At 28.7% G+C, this 17,710-nt stretch overlaps 1 protein-coding gene across 1 annotated transcript; it reads right to left on the reverse strand.

Moving 5' to 3' along the window:
- Positions 1-127: 127 nt before the first annotated feature.
- On the reverse strand, positions 128-16,463 carry LOC105202832. Its single transcript, XM_039458788.1, has 12 exons — positions 16,076-16,463; positions 15,619-15,855; positions 13,035-13,451; positions 12,146-12,368; positions 11,720-11,939; positions 11,159-11,449; positions 6,422-6,656; positions 5,968-6,204; positions 4,131-4,544; positions 2,488-2,710; positions 1,349-1,568; positions 128-1,056 (listed from the first exon to the last, which is right to left on the reverse strand). Exons 1-12 carry the CDS (start codon positions 16,310-16,312, stop codon positions 762-764), a joined length of 3,249 nt encoding a protein of 1,082 aa, XP_039314722.1. The 5' UTR covers positions 16,313-16,463; the 3' UTR covers positions 128-761.
- Between the last annotated feature and the right edge of the window lie 1,247 nt (positions 16,464-17,710).

The following is a 17,710-nucleotide window of genomic DNA, read 5'->3' on the forward strand; positions in this document are numbered from 1 at the left end:
CAGGGTCTTTAATATTATTGACGGTCTTTAATATTATAGTCTCTCGTCGGTGTTTTTAATCAAATTTACTGCCTAGATGTGTTGGTTGATTATTGGAATAGGCTTTATCAATAAAATCATCAATGGCTTCAATGTTGTCACAATTTATTCACATACAACAAACAAAATGAAACAGCCCAATATTGCGTAAAGCCTTTTGCGTAGTCTTTGAATCAAATCCCAGAATCGAATGCAATATGTGTAATGCAACATGTCTCTTCTTATTTTAAGATAATAACATAATCGATCGCTTCAATGTAACAAGATAGCATATTGGCATTTTCTCGGAATATTTAGTAATAATTATTTAAAAAAAAGAAAAGTGAATAAATAAATCATAAATAGTACATACATATGTATATATAGTTAATTAAGTACTATCTATTCATGACTTAATACTGGCATTAGTAAAAACAAGTAAAAACATTTGTATGCAAAATGATCATTCAATCAATGTCGATCATCAAAGGGTGCGGTCGCGATTCAGCCAAGACAACGCGTTAGCAAGATAACGTAATACATAAAAATAGAATAATTATTTGTATACATAGGCACAAAACTATATTAAAAATGTATACAGACAATTTGAAAAATTGTAAGTAGTTGTATTTGCAAAAAACTAAATATAATAGAATTTTTATTAATAAATTGATTAAATATTTACAATTGTTTGAATATTGATTACAGCAACTACACGCAATATTTATTAATATTTCAACGATTTATTCGTGTTTACTTTTATGCAACTTTGATGGAGCACATATATGATAATAACAAAATCTAATTAATAGTTTTGTTACATAAAATATACTTAACAATATTATAATAAGATTAAGGAATAAAAATGAATAAACATCGATAAGATTCTGTTCCACCCAGCCCTGAGATCTTAGCGGTGTTGCTAAACTTCCATTTGGAAAACGGACACTATATTCGATACTCCAAATAGCTAATTCTAATGGTGATACTGGCTGATCCCGGAATTCACTTGATAATCGTTTCATGTTTCTTGTATAACTGCATCAAAAATGTTTTACTATTAATAATTTAATACAAACCTACACATCTTTATTACAAAAAAGCTATACGTGGAAAGATACATAATCAAGAAAATCAAACATTTTTAATTAGTTATTTTATGAGCAATTGTTTAAACAGAAATTTTTGAACCGACTATATATAATACTATGTATGTTCAGACATTATTTTGAAAAATTGTACTATTAATTTAAAACTTAAATCATAAAAAAATTAAATAATAAAGCTTAAATAATAACTGTGATATTAAAACATAACTAAAGTAGAATACCTTTCATTGTAAAGTATTTCTTCAAATGCGTGTGATACACTCTGTAGAGATAAAGTTTTAACATCCAAAAATATGGCAGCGCCTTTAGATAATAGTATTTGTGTATTGTATTTTTGATCCATGAAGAAAGGCATTACGATCATTGGTACACCTTTCCAAATGGCTTCTTGTGTGCTAAGAGCACCACCGTGTGCCCAGATTGCTCTTATATTTTTGTGGGCTAAACATAAAAATTGATTATAATATGGAAATTTTAACTCTTAATATATTATTATAAAAAACTTATATTAATATAAACATTTCATTAATTGCAAGTTTCCCAATTCAATTAATAAAATGTATTTTTAATTGACAATCACCTATAAATAATTCAAAAAACAAATTTTTTTATTAATTATTATTATGAAGAGACTATTAAAAGTCAATTTTTATTTTTATTTTTAATTAAAAATTAAAGTTAGCTTAGATATAAAGAAGTTTAAAGGAAATAGAATCATTTAAGTATTACTATAAGATAATGATACAAATTTAATGCAAGAATAATTAATTTCCTCATATCGTATTTATTTTTAAAATAGAATGCATGATTATAATTAGTCATGCAAAAACCATTTAATTTATAAAATGTTTATATGACGATACTTTTGTATATTCCGCAAACTTATTATGCACGGGAATAGTATAATTGTATACATATAAATATAATAAAATAACAATTTTATTCGATAATACGTGAATGTAAACCTTGCAATAAAAACTTCAGTTTTAATTTAGTCTAAATATTTCTTTAAATAGTCTAATTAATTTTTTTCAAGAGAATTGAGTAAATAATTGTGTCATCGTCTAAAAATAAATTTTACTTAGATATTCAAATTGTTAAAAGGAGAGCTTAAATCATAAACTTAATTATAAAAAGCTTTACATTAATAAGCTTTGATAGCAAACTGCGCACAATATGTACAGAGTGACAGCAAGTTCTATTATATTTTATACTAGAATCATAGTCTTCTATATCTGTATTAAGCTCAGGATCTGTCGAAAAAGTCTGCTAACATGTTATATCAGCAGATTGGCGACAGATACCGGGTAGAACTTTTTACGTATGCGGGTAATCTGACAACATACTAACATTTACTTACATAGAACATCGTTTTGTGGCATCCATTTTACAATCATTAAATTATCTGGTATTTTAAATGGCACTTCAATATCCAACTTCCACAACACTCGTTGCTTCAATTTTGACACAGCTAGTAAAATAGCCTCGATTTTGTCTAGGCCGATAAATTTCCATTTCACATTTGTTCCTAACGATATTACGATAGCGCCATTTTTTGCTCCATCAAGAAACAGACGTATATCCTACAAAATAGTTAATTCTATGTTTCAATAACATGTAAGCATACGTATCTTATTACTAAAACAACTAACAACAAAACTTCGCATAGTGTAAAATTCTGATTTTAATAAAACTTTGTACACATATAATTAAATAAATAAATAAATTTAAAAAATATGTGTCTCGTTCTAAAAATGATTTTAAGACTAGTATTTTGAAAAATCACTCCCCGTATGTAAAGCGGTTTTCAGTTCCTTCAGCGTTATATCTCAAAAACTGTTGAAAATATAAAAAAATGTTTTATACAAAGGTTTTACAATAAAATTACCTCTATTGACAAACATCAATAATATTTAAAAAAAAACAGTTTTTGTAATGTTTAAAATTTCTTTTATAAATTGATTTTAAAAAATATTATTGATGTGAATAGGTAAATAATTTTATCGTAAAACTTCTGTATTAATCATTTTTTGATATTTTTATTAGTTTTTGAGATGTAGCGAAAAAAGCTGAAAATTGTTTTACACGCAAACAATAATTTCATCCTTTAAAACCGTTTCTGGATCGCAACTAATATTTTCTAAATTCATCTATTTACATATATGTGAACAAGGTTTCATTAAAATTTAGAATTTGACACTTAAATTTGCAAGGTTCTCTTGTAAGTAACCGTCATAACAAATCATGTATCTAATAAATTTTCAAATAAATATCTAAATAAAAAGTTAATATCGTAATTATTTATATAATAAGTAGGTATCAACATATTTTTCATCAGTCATTATTCTAAAAACTGAATGATATTGTAAAAGATACTGTGTACTGTTAAACTTATTAGTACATCATGCAATATATTATAATATAATATAATATGATATAATATAATACAATATAATATTAAATTTAATAGTGCGTTATGCAATTCACCTCCTACTTTAAATTTTATAGAAATTAACAATGATTAATTAATGAATAAAAATTACAATATTTTATAACGTACTATAGTTATTTTTTTAATTATAAAAATTTTGATAAAACAATACATTTAAAATGTATCTTTTACATATTAGTACTTATACATAAATATATTCTATGAAAAATGAACATGTGCAAAAACTATTATAAATTCAGCATTATTTACCACAAATTTAACAAGCTTTTCTCTAATGCTTTATTTAAAATCTTTCAAATTACAAAAGTATGTCTTTAGAAAAGTTATTTCCATTATCTTCAATATAAATTTTTACAAACATAAGACGAAACAATAACGTATCCTCTGAAAAGATATAAATAATAATGTTTAATAATTCAAGATTTCGTTAAAATTCCATTTTCTTAGAATATACTTTCCTTAAAATATTCCTTAAAATATAGATTTTTTTTACTAATATTATTACATTTGCTAATTTTTGTTAATTCTCAAATAAAGATAGTTTATCTTACCTCAGGAAGAGTAACAACTACTTCGCCAGCAATCGGTTGCACAGTCTGAGCATTCAAACCTGCAACTTCCAAAGCGTTTGGTGGTAAGGGAATCCCAGGTTCAAATGCAGGATTTGTGTTAATTAATACAATATTAATACTGTCTTTTTCTATTTCATGTAATGGCCTGATTGCGTGGCCTATAAATTCCTCAGCAAGTTGTTGAATAATTGGCAAGTAATAGCAATATCGTATGACATCATTCGAGATATAATAGATGGCATTCCATGTTCTCTGCCACAAACTTACAGGTTTCGTAAGGCTCGCAGGGTAAGGTCGAATAGACGCATAATTTGAACCACCGATATAATCTTTGAGCCAAGGTGCAAGACCAAACGGAATATATCCTACTATGGGTGGTTTATTTTTAGCAACCTGAAAAACAATATTAATGCAGCGACAATGGGAAAAACTGAAATTAAACAGCTATTATTTTGTAATGGGTGAACAAAATAAAATAAAGAAAGCACAGTAGAAAAAGCCAGACAATTTTATTAGTAGTTAATTAAATTATATAAGCAAAAATTATACAAGGTGTAAAGAAATGATTGCATGAACTCTTGTGAATATGTAAAGTCGGTAAATGTAAATAAAAAAAATGTTTTAACATTTTACGAAGTACTTAATTATTAATGATAAATTAATTAATAAAAATGTACAAATTTATACTCATGTTTGAGTGAGTCAACGAAAAGAGATAGCCTAGCGTTTACATGCATTTATTGCACAAAACATTTGAAAGTGTTAATGGTATACCAATTTATTATAATTTATATATGCCCCTTTGTTCTGCGTAGCTAATGTTGTTTTCAAATGTTAAAAAATAATTATTTTTAGAAAAGTATTATTGATGAGGTTAAATAGAAAGATATTTTATTGTAAAACTTATGTCTAAAACTTTTTTTGATATCTTGAATATTTTTTGAGATATTTCTGAAAAAGAGCTTAGAACCACTTTACACATAAAAAGTGATTTCATCCATTAGAATGGATTTCACCCATTATTTGTTACAATTGATATTTTCTAAATTCATTACCTATACATGTACAAAGCTTAATTCATTAAAATCAGAATTTTACGAGATCCTCTTGTAAGAATACTATAAAGAAGTTATTGCGGAGAATATCATTTCAATCATGATTCAAGTTAAGACCAACATTACAAATATCAAAAAATCAATAGTTTATGAAATATTTTATATATGTCAAAATATGCCACAAAAAAGGTATAAAATATCTCTATAAGTATAGTAAATCATTGATTTTTCAATAATTTTTCTTTAATACTTTTGTTCTCAAAATTATTGGAAAAATCATATTATGAAACAAAATCATACAATTTTATTTTAAAAATTGATGATCTTTATACAATTTAAAAAATTGATTTAAAAAATTGATTTTATTCGAAAAATGATTTTACTATTTTTTGCCTTCTTTCAGAATATATACGATTTTTGTTGGCACATATTTATATGTTGGCATACATTTTTATTTAACCTTGTTCTATAAAGATAAAAAGAGTGATAGATAAAAATGAGATACCCTCTATATTTATATAAGAAGTGTCACACAATTCTTTTTATATCTTTTTTGCAATATGTTCAAAGTCTAATAAAATTGTTCAGTTCAATGCCATTTTCAAGTAAGAAGCGATTGTAAAGTCTATCTTTAAAGCAATGACTAGGCATAAAATAACACTACGCAAACGCAACTTGAATTATAACGAAATTTTAGTCGTTTGCAATTTAAAAATAGGCAAGAAAATTATAATTCGCTAATGATAGATTGCTTTCCTTACCTCCCACAATCCATAGAAACATTGATCCACAGTAATGTCATGTACTATAACGTCAAACTCGACAGTCTTAACTATTTCTAAAAGTTCTTTCGCTTCTTTAGATTTTACCATTACGCTACATGATTCAATACTCCAGCTATATACAAGATACGACATGTAAAGTGTGCTGTAGTCTTCCCACTCAGACGGATTAAAATCCTCGGATTCTTCAAACCTTTTCGTTAAGGTATCAAAAACCTAATGGTGAAATATTTCTCAGAAAGCTGATAATAATACATCTTACCATGCAGAAAAAGATATATGAAAATATGATTAAACACAATTTTCAAAAACACATTAAAAACATATAAAGTAATAAAAAACAGAAAAATTATATTCTCTTTCATGTGTTTTATAAATTTAAAATAATCAATTTATATACATAATGTCTCTGAGTAATTCATAATATACTTACGGCGTATGTCAAATTTTGCGCGAGTATACCCTCGATCTTAGGCTCGTGTATGCTCACTGCGTGTACATGATGGCCTTTGCGAAGCAATCCTTTAACTAAATGCATCGTCCATATATGATGACTTGGAGATTCAACAGATTCTATTACTAAAATCGACAATGGTTTTGACGCTGTCACGAGGCCAATTAAAATACAACAAACGAGGTAAAATAACAAATGGAAACAGCTAAACATTTTTTAGCAAAGTTTTGCGTAACCTTTCACTCAGATTGTAAAAACCGCGAGTACTATGTCTAGTGTAGCACTGCTCCTCTTCTCATTTTGAACAGCAGTTATCATTAATATTGCTTTACGTTACGTAAGCCTGCTAGTGTTATCAGGATTATCACGGAAATTATCGTTGACGTTTTCTTGATAACGTGTTCAGCACATGCTTAAAAAGATAAAGCGTTTTTTTGTCAATTTAGCCATGTTCTTAGTCTAATGAATGATAAAAATATAATAAACCATATAAAAATCAAACTGTCAAGACAAGTTAAAAATACAATATTGTAGGATATTATAATAATTGTTAAAGATAATTGTCAAGATGTGTTGTGGATGGTCTTGGGCTTCACAATAAATTTCACTTTTACACTTGATTAACGTAACAGAGTCTTTATTATAAAATAAGTTGCAATTCACTTGTACAATTAATATCACTTTTAAAGAAACTGACTGAATTTAACTTGAGATAACCGATAGACTTGAATCGGGGAGAGAGTAGTTGGAGCATGATTTCGATGGGCGGAGCACGTGGTCGGTGGTTTTCTCTTATTTATTAAATTAATTCTATATTTCTATTCACTTCTTCTTGATAATTCTCTTTATTTAATTATTTGGGTAGATCGCCAGTGGCTTAATTCGATGTTGTCGACTTCCTTATGTTATTATTCTTCACTTTTATATTTCTATCGCCTCTGCTATCCTTTTCTATATTCTACTCTGCTCCGGTTGCGTGCTCTCCTGTTGCTCGCTCTCACTGCTCTCCTCCACTCTTCTCGCTTCAACCGTCTTTCCGAATTTCTTCGCGCGTTATGCGCCCTCTTCTTTACCGTGGTTATGCTAATTACTATTTCTAGACTATCTTACTCCGCCGATATTTAAGCTTAACATGAAATAATCTTACAATATCTAAGAAAAGCTATAGAGAGTTGTAAAATCAAAATTGTTGCAAAGTCAGTGATAAGCTCTTTGGAATAGCTGGTGACGTCGAAATTCTTGCAAGGCAGGAAAGAGAATTTAAGAAATAAAGCGTGAATTTGAAATCGATGGTTAATTGATTTGTTTTCAACGTTCTGCCTACTGCTAAGAAACTATTCTGTGATATCGAGATGTATTGAATTAATTAGACAAAAAGGAGGTACACCGCAAGTGTTTTTATATCAATAAAATGTGACTCAACTGATAATATGTACAAAAACAGAGGAAAATAACTTTCAGAAGTAGATAAGATTCTTAGTAACCGGAGAAATGCGGAAATATACTTATATAATATTGCTCAATATAATTCAAAGAGAAAATTGCGGAAACGTTAATGAGAAATATAAACAATGCCTGAACAAAAGTCAGTAATATTCTGGCTACCAATAATATTTAATTAAATTAATAAGTAAACTAAAAGTCAATCTAATAAATAAACGTTGAATTAATGACTTTCCTTGTTGTTCCAACTTGTTCAAAACAGATATGTATCCCAGATAGCAATGTATTCTTTGCATAAAAACAGAAATACTTACTAACTACAAGTTTACTTTCAATTACAATCACGTCGTTATAACAGAGACGTTAATCCCTTAAGTTAACTGAAAGCAATAAGAAAAAAACTGTTTTCCACGCACGCACGCACGCACGCACGCACGCACGCACACACACACACACACACACACACAAGCAATTGAAGGACAATTGCGTGTGGAACTTATTAGTATAAAATTTCCAAAAACTTGTTATAAATTATTGTAGCATAGCATACGTTTCCAACAATATCATAAGTAAAATCGGAAACCACTTTTCTAAAAAAATATAGCAATTCAGGTACTTTTATCAAATTGAGAATAACATGCGGGAAACTTACAATCTAGGATACTTGAGTATACCCTTTAAATCGAAACCAGTGTGTTATTCATTGAAAGACAGTTAATTTCCCAATTTCAATGGTATACTTATATAACTGTATCAATCAGTGATATATGCATCGTCTTTCAATGATAATACACTGATTTTGATCAGTGAGATTAGTGATAATACATCAATTTCAATCAGTGATAGTACCTCTTAAGCAGATAGCAAAAAATAAAAACTTAATTTAAAGCAAATTATTGCACATATTAAATAGCTCGTCAATTGTTATTATGGTGCCTTTTATTTAATGCGATAAAAATGTTTCAATCAGTATCAATATGCTGAGTTTTATTGTCGAACAAATATGGAACAATTATTGCAACCAATCTGTAATAATTGTAATAAGTATATAGTCGATAAGTTGCTGGAAACTTACCATTATTATATTTTGCAAACTATTTATTGCAATCTATGAGCAACATGTCAGCAAAATGTGAGCAGCAATTCTAATTTATAAGTTATGATAAGTATAATGTCGATAAGTTGTTGGGAAATTGTCGGTATTATATTTTGAAATCTGTTACTGTTTACCATAACGTACTGACAAGAAGATATCTCCTTCTGTTGCTTTGCTAAAAACTATGAGAATATGTATGGCAAGTTACCGACAATTTGCAATTATCTGGCTATCTGGGCAGAAAAAAATAATCACCGATAATCACAGTCATAAATATTGCATTGTAAATCAATAAGATCTCATTAATTCAGATTTAGAAAGTAGACTTGATGCAAGTATTTGGTGGCAGGTTGCAAATTGAGACTGTTTTCTTGTAATTGAATGTAAAGCATTTTTTATATCAGTCATCTGTTTAAAAAGTGTCATTGTCAAGAATATGAACACACGCAATTCAAATTTATTTAACTTTTTATTTGATTGTACACATTTCAAGTTATTTAAAATTATTTAATAGCATTTAATATGGCTACTTCTCAAGAAAAAATGATGAGTAGCACTCTGTAGCATTTCGTAGCATTCCGTAGCACTCCGTAACATTCGTAGCACTCCGTAATATTCGTAGCACTCTATAACATTCTGTAGCATTCTATAGCACTCCGTAGCATTCGTAGCACTCCGTAGCACTCCGTAGCACACGTACATACTACTCCGTAGTACAAGTAGCATACGTATTTATAAATAATACTTTTAAAAATACACTTTTAATTGCTTTAATAAAATGTTTTAACTTCTAGCATCTCGATTAGTCGTCGACAACAGTTACAATTTTAATAGGTGTAATTAATAAATCTCAATAAAAAATGTAAAAATTGTACAAAAAAACTAAATTAATTAAAAGTTGCATTAAAAAAGTAAATTACGTTAAATTAAAAGTTTACTGTTAAAAGTATTATTTGTATTAATTGTTTTATACTAGAATGTAATTTTTTAAAATTAAATTTTTAAAATTATTCTAAATGCCAACACAATAAAAAAACATATGTAAACATATTTGATATACAGTTTAATTATATATATTTTTTACATAAAAAGGCGTTAAGGATACGTCGATTATTGTGAACATACCAGGTAATCTATGCTATCAAGATGTATGATATCGTACCGTAGGTTAACGGCACCCACTCATTATTGTTTTTATAAAATATTTATTATATTTATTTTATAAAATTATGAAGAATATTGTTACTAACAAATTCATACGCATATTCTAAACTGTATAATTTTTAGTACTTTATAACTTGTGTGCAATTTACGAAGTATTATATTACTGGTTTAATTTCAGGAAGATGTTAAAGTATTATAGGCAGGTTTAAGTATTATGGAGTGTATATTATATTTTTAAAAGGAGGTATATTATATTTTTAAATAAAATGTATTTTTAATCAAATGTCTTAACTTCTGGTATGACTTTTCTCTCTTTTCAGTCTATATTAAACGATTCCCGAGAAATAATCGAATCGATATCAATTCGATATTAACTTCCAAATAGCATCGAAATTCAAACATTTTAACATCAATGTAGACGTCAAATTTGATTTCATTTCAACCGTCAAAATGATATTGATTGGATATCGATCCGACTTATCATTTCTCCCTGGGTTAAGCAAAATTTAAATATTGAAATATTTCTTCGATAAATCGATTATCACTTAAGAATAATTTAGAAGGTTACGTTCAGAAATATTAGATATCATTTTTGTTATAATCTTGCTGTTTAATATTAAACAAGGATAAAATAATATCTGTAATATTTCTAAATGCAGGAAAATTTTAAATCAGGAAAATTTTGAACGATGGAATAATTAAAAATATATAATTTGGTAACAAAGAATAGTGTTTTTTAAACAAAATCAATTTTTTAAATTTATTTTGTGATTATATTATTATCCTGTTTTTTTTCTACTTGTAATGTAATATTGTAACATTTTTATACATCTTGTTTTAAGTAATAAATATTTTATAACTTTAAGACTGGAATCTATTAAACAACACTTCGAAGAATATAATTGTTCAAGTATCAATAAAAAATATTGATTATTAGCAAGTTATTGAATAAAATGTAAATGGGTGCCACACTACTCTTTCCTCTAATAAATGTTAATACCTCAACTATTTACATCTGTTTTCTTTTGCGCAATTTAGGTGCGATGTACATACGATTATAATAAGACTTAATCAATACCTTTATTGTAAAGAATACGCAAAATAATATTATGAAAAGATTAAGAAATAGAAATGCATAGACGTCGATCAAATTCTGTTCCATCCAACTTTGAGATTTAAATGGCGTTGCTAAACTTCCATTTGGATGGCGGACAGCGTATTCGATGCTCCAAATAGCTAAATCCAACGGCGGTAATGGCCGATCGCGAAATTCGCTGGATAATCTTTTAATATTTTTTGTGTAACTACACGAAAGATATTTTATTATTAATAATATAATACAAATTAATGGCACATTGTAATTAAAGAATATGACCAGATATGACCAGACACATGGACTTGAAAATAAAATTCTATAACATATTATTTTCTTTGTGTATGTATAGAAATTTATATAAAACTGATTACACTAAATTCGTAGACATTATTTAAGATGATTTTATTTACTTTTCAATCTAAATTCATTATAAAATAATAACTGTAATAAAAATATATTACAATAATAATTAAAATACCTTTTATTGTATAGTACTTCTTCTATCGCGTGTAATATAGACTGTGTGGACAAAGTTTTAAAATCCAAACGTATACCAACGCCTTTAGCTACTAATATTTCCGCATTGGATTTTTGATCGTAAAAGAAAGGCGTAACAATCATTGGTATACTTTCCCAAATTGCTTCTTGTATGCTGAGAAGTCCACCATGCACCCAAATTGCTTTTACATTTTTATGAGCTAAAAAAAATTTATTATAATAAATAAAATTTTACCTCTCAACTATAATATATAATAAAAATATTACATTGATATAAATATTCCATTAGTTGTAAATATATCTTAATGAAATTAATACAATATACTTTTGAATCAACAGATTTTGTTACATCTGTAAATCATTTTTAAACAAAATAAGGTATTTTCGCAAAAATCGAAAAACATACAAAGAACTTCTTTTTGCGGTATCCATTTCATAATCATTACATTGTCCGGTATTTGAAATGATATTTCACTATCTAATTTCCAAAGCACTCGCTGCTTTATTCTTGACAGAGCCAGTAGAAGTGCTTTAATCTTATCTAGCTTGAACGTTTTCCATTTAACATTTGTTCCTAATGATATTACGATAACACCGTTTTTTGCTTCATCAAGAAATACACGTATCTTCTGTGAAATAATGATTAAAACGTTTTGATAACATAAAAAAGTATATATTCTTAGTGTCAAATATAGCTAGTTGTAAGTAATCAATACATATCTTTACAAAACAAATTACGTTTAACCCTTTAACCTACAACTACGTGTGATACACGTGGTCTTGTATTCGGGCCAAAACTGTTTATCACGGACCTGGCCCGTAATACATCGGGCCAAATGTAAATATTACGAACATGACCCCTGGTACAATGATCGAGCCACATGTAAATATCACGTGAGATTGAAAGCCATGGCGCACGGCATGAAACGTTTTGGATCTAGGCTGTTAAAACGTAAATCGTAGATTAAAGGATTAAACAAAAAAATATATTTTCCAAAATTCATTCATTTAAGATTTGTATAATATATCCAGATTTTTCTCTTGGTCTCATTTAACTTCAATCTCGTACTTATAAGAGCATTTCTCTATTGTAACATTCTAAAACACAAATATCTTTAGATCTAGATATTTGTGTTCTATTTATATATAGTGCAAAGAAAAATAATTTTGGGAGTCTTTGAATAATACTTCAATGATTTTATCAAAATTTTATTATCTTAATATATGCAGTTTTTTTACCAATTTCTTTATTGTTATTTTGGTTATTTTTTTGAGTAAAAACTTATTTAACTTACTTTGGGATACGTTAGAACTACATCATCGGCAATCGATTGCACGGTCTGAATATGCAACCCTCCAGTCTCCAAGGAATTCGGTGGCAGTGGGATTGCAGGCTCGATTGCAGAATGACTATTTATTAATACGATACTAATTCTGTCTTTTTCAATTTCATGTAACGGCCTGATCATGTGACCTATGTATTCCTCGGCGATCCCTTGAGCAATAGGCAAGTAATAATAGTGGCGCAAGAGATCGTCTACAATATAATAGAGAGTATTCCATGTTCTCTGCCATAAACCTATAGGGTTTGCAATTGTTGCACTCGTATAAGGACGAATAGTTGGATAACTTAGACCACCAATAAAATCCTTGAGCCATGGTGCAGTGCCTAGCGGACTAAAGCCCACTATAGGAGGCCTAGCCTTAGCAATCTGTAAAGAACATTTATCTATGAGGAGACAACAGCAAAATTGCTAAAGCTAAATAATTATTATTTTGTGTTAAATAAATAATTAATAAAATTGATTAAATTCTACTCTGCAAAAGAAACCACTTTTCATTAAGACACGATACAAACTAAATATACATTACGTATTACAAACATACATCTCTAAATCTACTCTAACATCTGAACTGCGTTGCAATATACACTAGCAGTACTAAAAATCTATACATCACGTACATACGTTACATGTATCATAAGTTTTTAGTACAGGCAGTAAATTTCAGAAACGTAACTCTGTTATCATTTAAAACAATTTTCTTGTTAGAATAAATAGTAACTTACAGACTAAGAATAATTCTTCCCTTACTAGGCAAAAGTTCTCTTTTTCTCTCCCTTCCTCTCTCGTTATTGTTTATAATATCATAAATAATTTAAAAAAGATAACACTTTCTTTATCTAATATAAAAATGAAAATAATATATATACATTATATTAATGTAGATTAAGATAAGATAAAGCTATAGTTTTATCTAGAATATCTAAATAATTTTTATAGAGACAACGGCAAATACTGCTAGTAATTGACATAGGATTTATTTCTTTAATAAATCTTTTTCAATTTTGTCTGTAAAACTTCAAAATTGAAAAATTGGTTAGCCAGCTCGTCTTCTTTATGTTTAATTTATTTCACTGTTTTCTCATACGAGGTTTAATAATAAAAAAAAAATACCCAAAAATTTTTAATTTTGCACGTAATACCTAACCGATTGAACCCATTTTTTTTTAAGTTAGTACACCTGTCTATGACAATTATGTGAATTTTCAGTCATTTTGGATGCGTAGTTAGTTTTAAACAAGCAAGCTATATAGTAAGACGCATTTTGATATACTTGGCAATTTTTGAAGTGCGAAAATGACGGACCAAGGAATTTGTATCAAATTTTGCGTTAAAAATAATATTAAATGCGGTAACGTAATTAGAATGTTACAGATGATTTTTAATTTGCTATAAAAAAAAAACAGCAATTTACGATTAGTACAAACGTAGGGCCGTGAAGATGTTGAAAAAGTTTTGGGCGACCAAGCACATTATCTACTAATGACAACGTGGAAAAAATCAAACAAATTGTGCTTCATAATTGCGGAATTACTATTAAAGAAATTGCAGTTGAAGTTGGTATCTCAAGCAGATCATGTGAATCAATTACGACTGACATTTTGGACGTATCACGAGTGATAGCCACAACCACAGCTTACTGTTCACTACTTGTTCATAAGATTTTGTCAAAAACCAACACTATATATTGATGCTTCAGCCACTGTATTTGCCGCACTTGACCTCCTGCGACTTCTTTCTTTCCAAAGCTAAAGAGATTAATAATTGAAGGACGATTTGCGATCAAAGAAAATAAAGACCGTATCGCTGCAGCTAAAGACTATACCAAAAAGTGCGTTTCAGAAATGTTTTAAACATTAAAAAACCCGCTGGCATAAGTGTATTACATCCAACGCGGATATTTTGAATGGAACTATATTAATATTGATGAATCAGTAGTGTGAATTTCTCAAATAAATACAAATTCTAGATATTTTATTATTAAACCTCGTTTGAAATAACAACTGTGTAATTTTAACAGCGCTGCGAGTGTGCGTTACATATTTGGAAAGTGAGTGCCAAAAGAGTTCTGATATTTTACACACTGCAGAAGCTTACGAAACTGTTTACGAAACTGTAATATCAATTTCAATGCATTTTTAAAAAAACAAGCGTAAGTAGTTATTTTTATCGTAAACTATGACAAAACACTTTCAAGGCTCTGCGATGTTCAGCAAATAAAATTTGACTTACAAAGTTACTTCAGTTGCTTGTAACTTGAAAAAATAAGATTATAAATATATATATTTGTAAAAGTAAATATTATTAAAAAACCCAAGGACTAACCACAGAGATTCAATATTCAATTGATATGTTGAGAGTTTTTTAATTAATCGATTGATTAATCGCATTATGCGCAAATGCAGCTTTTACTGAACAAAGTTGCATCTAAGCATAATGCGATTGATCAATCGGTGAATTAAAAAACTCGCCCATTGTTGTACTTGAAGACCTTTACTTTCAAAATATAATTATAAATTATTAAATATATCTTTACCTCCCACAATCCATAAAAACATTCACTTAAAGTAATATCCGCCACTATTACATCGAACTTGACAGTCTTAACTATTTCCAAAAGCTCTTTCGCTGCATTAGTTTTTATCAATGTATCGCATTTTAAAATGGCCCACAGATATACAATATACGCCGTATAAAATTCGTTCAACTGTTCCCATTCATCAGGACCATAACCCACGTATTCGTCATGCGAAGTCATTACACCTTCGAAAATCTGAAAAAAAAATCTTGTAAATCTGGAAATCTGAAGTATTTTTCATCAAAACGTGATAAGTTAACATCTCCGAAAGCATATTTTGATCTTACGTAATATATACAATACTTAAAAATAAAAAAATCATATTCTTTTTTGTTTATTTTACAAATATGTAGTAATTATTGATGTAGATTCAGAATAAGTTTGAGTTTTATTGTACATACATGCATCAACTTACGGTATAAGTCAAGTTTTGAGCGAGTTTGCCCTTTACATTAGTCTTGATTACGCTCACTGCATGTACATGATGGCCTTTGTGAAGCAGTCCTTTAATTAAATTGTCCGTCCAAATATGATGGCTGGCTGATGGAAGAGTCTCTATCATTAAAATCGACAGTGGTTTCAGCGCTATCACGTCGATATTTGTAAAAATGCAGAAAACAGTATAAAACAATACGATGATATAACTTGACATTGTTGACACTAATACACAAACTTTTTATGTAGTCTTTCGATCAGATATTAATGCCGAAAGCAACCGGATGCCTCTAGTACATTCCTCCTTTCCTTATTTCAAACTAAATAACGTTTAACGTAAAAGAAAGCAATAAACTCAACGGCATGTAACCGACTGATAGTATCGACGCACGTTGATATTTTTTTACAAGGAAATAAATTCAAAGACCCTTTCTCCTTCCCAACTTTTATTAGCTTATTTTAACATGTTCCAGTATACATAAATAAAAGATTTATTTATAAGTGCCTTTACCCACGTTAAAAAATTAAAAATATTTAAAAAGTCAACTATTATGTTTGTAAGTATAACTCATTGATAAGAAATATGCAAAGATATGTTAAGGTAGTTTTATCGCAAAATGACTTCCTTAAGATTTGTTTGAAACTTTAACTATTTAAAAATAATGGTATTCTCGCATCATTTTTAGAAGGAAAAGAAGGTAGTCAGGTATATTCAAAAGATAATTGTATGTAAGGTTACTCACAAAAAAACTTTTTATTGTATACAATTATACAGGGTGTCCCAAAATTCGTGAATTCAGAATACAAGATATAATACTTTATGTTAAAAGATACAACTTGTTCCTTTAGCAAAATTACGTTGGAGCGATAATTTTTGCGTGAGAGCTGGTTAAATTTAAGAAGGACCAGGGCTGGCGCTTCATAGATTAGCACTTATTCGTTAAATTTATCCAGCTCTCACGCAAAAACTATCGGTCCAACGTAATTTTACTAAAAGAAAAAGTTGTATCTTTTAACATAAAGAATTACTTGATTTCGGACATTATAAATTGCATAGAAGATACATATTCTCAATAACGGAATTATTGGATTTGCAGCGATTTTGATTCGAAATCGTATGAGAATCACAGAGATTTCAATTTCTGATAGAGATTCTTTGCGGCACGCGGCAACTGCTTATCTGTAAAATCCATTTTACAATAGCAGTAAACATAAAGCCATAAGGTTGTAACATAAAAAATAAACAGTTATTTATTTTCTTACAGCCACGTTACGACTATTGTAGAATGGGCTTTAATCATCCATCTTTAAAGCGCTTTTCCAACTTCTTCCACGAGTCGTGAATGAAATTGACTTACAACGTTTTTTACTGGGAGAATTGGTGCGCACTTAATGCGCATTAAATGCAGAAATTTGGCACAAGCACTAATAGACGGTGGCGGTTTCAGTGCAAAATGCACTAAGTGCGCCTCAGTGCCGCCCAGTGAAAAACGCTATTATTTATCGCGAGGCGTATTACGAGAGATCTTGGGTCATCTCCACGGTACGAATAAGTGAACTGGGTGGGTACGAATAAGTGAACTGGATGGGATTCAGAAAAAAAAACGGAAACGTA

The sequence above is a fragment of the Solenopsis invicta genome, chromosome 16 (assembly GCF_016802725.1).
Source record: "Solenopsis invicta isolate M01_SB chromosome 16, UNIL_Sinv_3.0, whole genome shotgun sequence".
Taxonomy (NCBI): Eukaryota; Metazoa; Arthropoda; class Insecta; order Hymenoptera; family Formicidae; genus Solenopsis; species Solenopsis invicta.

Excerpts from the sequence above, each read along its gene's own strand:
- LOC105202832 (XM_039458788.1), bottom strand. The coding sequence starts at position 16,312 with ATGTCAAGTTATATCATCGTATTGTTTTATACTGTTTTCTGCATTTTT. Across the intron at positions 6,205-6,421 it reads CGCAAAATTTGACATACGCC|GTTTTTGATACCTTAACGAA; the intron begins GTAAGTATATTA and ends TTTCACCATTAG. Across the intron at positions 1,569-2,487 it reads GCCACAAAACGATGTTCTAT|CCCACAAAAATATAAGAGCA; the intron begins GTAAGTAAATGT and ends TTTTATGTTTAG.